Here is a 5,767-nt window from a genome sequence, read left to right as displayed (position 1 = left end):
GGTGGATATAAATATGTATTTATGAGAGAGTATGTATATAAATGCTAGCTAGCCATATGTGTCTGTCCACCTTAATGGCGTAGCATATAGCCGCATTATGGTGTGACGTGAGCGTTGGACGTAAGCGTAGTAGCCCTATTTGAGTGTTTAATTCATATAGGAGGTATGGACACATATTTATACACCCGTCTGTCCACCTTGATGGCGTAGTGTAGCACCGCATTAAGGCGTGACGTGAGCGTTGGACGCGAGCGTTGGACGCGAGCGTAGTAGCCCTATATAGACCCATGAATTTATATAGGGAGTATGGACGAGTGTAAATACATACATATATTATAGAGTCTGAGAGGCTCGATATTTTATGAGATAAAAGTTTTATCGCTTGCGGCATGCATTCGATTTTTCCTTAGAAATTAATTTGGGGAAACATAAATATTTTATTTATTATTTTATTTTTGTCCACTCACTCTAACGTTATTAAATGTTTTCCCCTGGGCCCTTCATTTTAAATTGCCCAGTCTGGAGAGTTCGGGTTGGATCTAGTAGGAGGCGAGGCATAGTCACTTGCATTTCTGCCAGTTTTCGTCATGGTTACCTGTTCAACCTACTCGTGTTTTCTTGCTTCCGCTAGTGTTTAGTAGCTCTGAATACTTTGGGATTATTGTATATTATGTGAAGAATTTCTGAAGGATAATTATGTGATGTTTGGAAGTGTTGAATTAAGAGTGTAATTTGGAATTTTCGAGTTAGGGTTGTCCATCTGCAAAGGAGATTTTCTTAATCTTTTCAGTCAATTTTCCTTGGAGGTGGTCCCCGCACGACTTACTCCGGGTTTCAGGGTGAAATTTGGGGTGGGTCATGTCAGTGGCGGCGACGGCGGATCCGTTGTCCCGTAGGTAGCATCCGCGACTTCCAGCAATTTAGGTGTCTCCACTCCGTGCGTGTCTAGGTCCACCTTTGTGCGAGAGGAGGCTTCCCCCATTGTCAGCAGTTTCTCAAGGAGATCATGGTTTTTCTCCCTATCGAGCGGGTGATTAAGACGCGGGACACGCCGAGGGATTTTTCCTGCAAGAAAAAACCATAAGTATTGATCCAACAAGGTATCTAACATAAAACAAGGAAACAATGCAGAAACAACACGAGCAAGTTATGGAACCCACTTGGCAGTCTGCCCATCTCGCAATGTACCAACACATCCCACCGGGTCAGGTGATACGAGCTACGTACGATTCCCCTCGGTGGGCCACGCAGCGAAGATCCAGGAGATGCGCTCCCGCTTGATCAATGTCAAAGAGTAGTCTTGATCCCCAATGGCTCGAAAATAGTTGGGAACGGTATGTCGTCTAGCTTTACGCTGCCAAGAGCCGCCCACCAGGACAACCTTAGCGCGTCGCTCTTTGTTTATAGAGGACGAAAGATCGGTGATGATAGACTCGTAGTCCCGCGCGGTAAAGTTAATACACCCGGAGCTCCCAGTCTTCTTCGAATACGACAACCAGTACAGGGCGCAGAACTCGTTAATCATGGGCCACCCCATGTTGGATAGAAAGTACAAACATCTGAGTCCTAGGAGCTGGCACCATTGAGTTGGAGGTACCTGCCTGGGAGTCAATTGCATCATGCTCAGTATGTATTGGATGTATTGAGGAAGCGGCACCGAGAACCCGTTCCTAAACATATTGTCATGCACTGCGATGAAATTATCTTGAGGAGCGCAGGCTAATTCTCCGGGACGTAATCCACACAGCGGGAGGTCTGAGAGAATGTTCCACTCCTCTTTGAAACGTTTGATCTCCTCGGTGTGAAGCTACACACCGGCTCATCACAGACCCTGCCATCCTCCAATCGGTGTAAGGTCCGGGTGATGGGTATAGCCTCAAAAACTACCCCCGCACCACTGACTTGAGCGGGAACATCTGTGTGGTCAGGACTCGAGCAAGAAGACTCAGAGGGAGAAGAAGCCCGAGCGGGAACATTGCGGGTAGGTCGCTGGAGATATCCTTCCATCCTTTCGTCGTCATCAGCGAGAGACCGCTGAGAGGCGCTGGAGCCATTAGTGCTAGTTGCCCTATGATCCATTTACCTTAAACAAAAAAAACCTAAGACCTATCAGTTTTACCTAGCCACGTCGTCACCAACGAGAAGATGCACAACTCGTACGCGACCCTAACTCACACAAGCATGAAACCCAGAAACCAGAAAAATACCTAGGTTTGAACCAGAACAAAAACCTAACGCCTGCTTTGAAATATGAAAAGCAAGGAGAGACAATACTCACCAGATAGTAAAGGCCGAAGTCTCGCTGGAGCAGGAATCGGAGCGCACCTTGCAATTGTAGAAAACCGGCGATAGAACAAACGAAAAGCTTTTATTTCTCTGCAAACTTTGAAAAGCGCTTCGAAACAGAGAACACAAAACAAGCAGAAGAAGAAAACGAAGAAAAAAAGTGTGGATAGAGAAAAACGAGTGCAGACAGTGAAGAAAACGAAGGAGAGAACAGAAGAACAGAAGAGGAATGAAACAGAGAAGCAGAAGAAGAAACTGGGGGGACTGAGGCATATATACGAAACGGGGGGAAAAGTCGCCTTGGTTCCCCCCCCCCCACACATTAAATAAAGAATTAAATTCAGTTTACCCCACTGTGGTTTAGAGGTGAATTCATGTGTTAGTCCCTAAACTTTCAATTTCATAAGATTACCCCCCTGAGCTCTTGTTTTTCTGGTAATTTAGCTTCTCAACCCCCTAAACGTCATCAAATTTCAACGTCCCAATTGGACAGAGCATGAGTAATAGGAGACGGCAGACAGAAAAACAAGAGCTCGGGGGGTAATCTGATGAAATTGAAAGTTTAGGGACTAACATGAATTCACCTCTAAACCACAATGGGGTAAACTGAATTTAATTCTTAAATAAGCATTTGCTGCAAACGAGGAAATTAGAGCCATCGAGTTCCACCGTAAGATCACGCCACGTGTCCCGCTAAGTGGTAGCTTCTCGAAGAAAAGAGGATTGAAACGACATGCAAATTGCACGTCCCTTCAGTCCCCCCTACAGCGCCACCTGGCGAACATGCAATTAATACTCTGACAATAAACCACCAACCCCGGCTGCTAACCCCAAAACCACAGTCCGGGATCCCGTATTCAACTCTCCGGGACCGGTTGCCCTTGGAAGAAGTACTGCACAAAACATGCTAATGCAAACGTCCCAAACGCTCCCGGATGATTCTCAGCAGTGGGAAACTTGCAACGACTGCACGAAATTATTACGCTAGATAAGTCATCACCGAGAGGCAAACCATGAGGCATAATTCATAATTCACCGAGAGGGAGACCACAGACCCACCAGTAAATCCAGCGAGATCAAACTGAAAATAGTACGACCCGGAGAAATGAAAATTGGAAGTCCCAGATAAGAACTAACAGGAAGACACGTACAACTTCATATTCACACCCGAGCAAGAACCAACGGGCAAAGCATACCACCCCGGAAACGTACCACCGGGAAGCATGGGCAACAACTGGAACCATGAGAACCGTAAGTCCCTTGTACAGCTCCCGGAGAGATGGAGTTGGGCAGTTCATATCATTCCCTTCACACGGAGAATAGTGGCCTGATAACCCACGCGGGGATAATACCCTACGCTCGAGCAAGAACACACAATATGGAAAGGCTTGCTACCTTCCATTGCAACAATAACCCGTTCAAACATGTCATGAGTACGAACTTGGGGGAACTAGGAACGGGTACCCGTTGAAAATCTGATAAATCGTGGGCTACTTTAAGTCCCCACTCAAGACGTGTCTTGAACAAGAATTTGGGGGGACTTGTAATCGGTAGTCGATAAATACCTCGCCTGGCCCACGATGCTGTGAAGCCCAGCATGAGGTTGATCGAGCAGGCCTCATCCTGGAAGCTACAACAGTATGGGCTGGGAGGGAGGCGCTCCACAGAAGGTCAAATAAACAGACCTCAGTAGTATATTTGTCCCACATCGAATAACAAGCAAGATATAAATCAACGCGGGGCTATAAATACAATGTTGAAGTCAACCAAAACGGTAAGAAATCTCCTAGCATTAAATACTCTACCTACCACATAACTGATTTAATCATCGGAGAGAGAAAGACCGGAAAGTCCCGGTCAATCTCCTTTTGCAGGTATCTAGTCAACGGCAATCAAAGAGCAGAGATCACGCCAAAGAGCTTATACAAGGTCTACGGGATCTTGCAGAAACAAGGGGGAAGTGATAAAACCTGAGATGGATAAAAATGAAGAGATCAATGGAAACCAATGTTGCTGCTGAACTGGAAGCTGTTGTTGCTGAAGTTCATAGTTGTGCGCATGACGTCTGATCAAAGTGACGATGATGGCGGTTGGGATGATGTGAATTTTAGTGTAGAAAGCTGAATCATATAGTACCTGGAGCGACCAAGTTTTAAGTAACAAGTGCAGCTGTCGAATACAAGTCTTGTTAACAAATGAAACAAACAAGTACCCTTGAATGTTGAACCCCAAAGTACAAAGAAGATGAGAGACAGAGGTAATACTGAAATGCAAACCAATGTTGTTAGCCGCTTGAGATACAATTCTCAATTCGTACAAGTTCTTTGGCCACATCGATCATTTCTGGCCTTGCTTCACTTTTATCTTGAGTGCATAACAATGCCAGTGTTAGGAAATCAAGCAATTGCTGGTGTGCTGGCTCAGCTTCCCCTACCTCCATAGATATTTTGGGATCCACAATGATATGAACTTGGCCATCAGAATCATGTGATTTCACATATGGTTTAAGGTACTCATATTCTCCTGCCTCATTTCTTACCACTGCTTCTCGTCCTGTTAGGAATACAAGTAATACAATACCAAAAGTATAAACATCAGTCTTCTCTGAAATGCTGTGATTGGCCCAGTAGCTAGGGTCAACATACCCAGGTGTATATATCACATCAGCATCAACATGTGACTGCATCCGTGGGATGGTTATGGAAACTGCAAAGTTGCAGATTTTGGGAACATAGTCATTGTCTAAAAAAAACATATGGGTTTTAAATCCCTGAGAATGATAGGCCTTGGAAATGCAGCATGTAGATATGTAATTGCATGAGCAAGCTGCTTTGCAATACTCAACCTAGCTTTCCACGGTAGGGACTCATTATCCCCATAACCTCCTCCATAGTTGAGAGCCCCTTTCGCTGCATATTCATACACCAGAGCTGGTATTATACTCTAAGCAACATCCCAAAAGTTTCAAAATATTTTTGTGGGTGCTCATCTGTATCGAAATGACAATGTCACGAATCGCCATTGACCTAGTTACCTCCGCAGCAAGCCAGTGCACAGTGAAGTACTTTTTAACGATAACTGACCGGTTGTCAAGAAAACCCTGGAACATTTTGTAGGATGAATCTTTTTGCATCACGCCAGAAGGATCAAAGCAGTTGGTTGCCCTCATGATTTCATCAGCAGAGTAATTGCGAATGGGATTATATTTTCCATTGCAGGAAGCAATGAGATCCTCTAATAAGATGCTTCCATTATCCAAGAATGACGAACTACGAGTATCTATTTCCTCCTCTCTCGGACATGAAAGCAACGAGAACCTGATGATAAAGTTATATAGGTACAAAATAAGCACAAACACAGAAATGAAAGTGAAATGATGCAATGGCAATTATCTTTCTCACTTCTCCAAGCATGACATATGTAAATAAAAAAAATAAAAAAATGACATATGTAAATTATTCCCTGAGTAGCATGTTTTCTT

General features: G+C 44.5%; 1 protein-coding gene across 1 annotated transcript; it reads right to left on the bottom strand.

Annotated features, from left to right (window-relative positions):
* Positions 1-4,489: 4,489 nt before the first annotated feature.
* Positions 4,490-5,506, bottom strand: LOC101304722 (probable LRR receptor-like serine/threonine-protein kinase At4g29180-like). Its single transcript, XM_004289719.1, has 2 exons — positions 5,321-5,506; positions 4,490-5,195 (listed from the first exon to the last, which is right to left on the bottom strand). Exon 2 carries the CDS (start codon positions 5,039-5,041, stop codon positions 4,571-4,573), a length of 471 nt encoding a protein of 156 aa, XP_004289767.1. The 5' UTR covers positions 5,042-5,195; positions 5,321-5,506; the 3' UTR covers positions 4,490-4,570.
* Between the last annotated feature and the right edge of the window lie 261 nt (positions 5,507-5,767).

Source organism: Fragaria vesca, linkage group LG2 (assembly GCF_000184155.1).
Source record: "Fragaria vesca subsp. vesca linkage group LG2, FraVesHawaii_1.0, whole genome shotgun sequence".
NCBI classification, from domain to species: Eukaryota; Viridiplantae; Streptophyta; class Magnoliopsida; order Rosales; family Rosaceae; genus Fragaria; species Fragaria vesca.
This window is presented reverse-complemented; position numbering and strand designations above follow the sequence as displayed.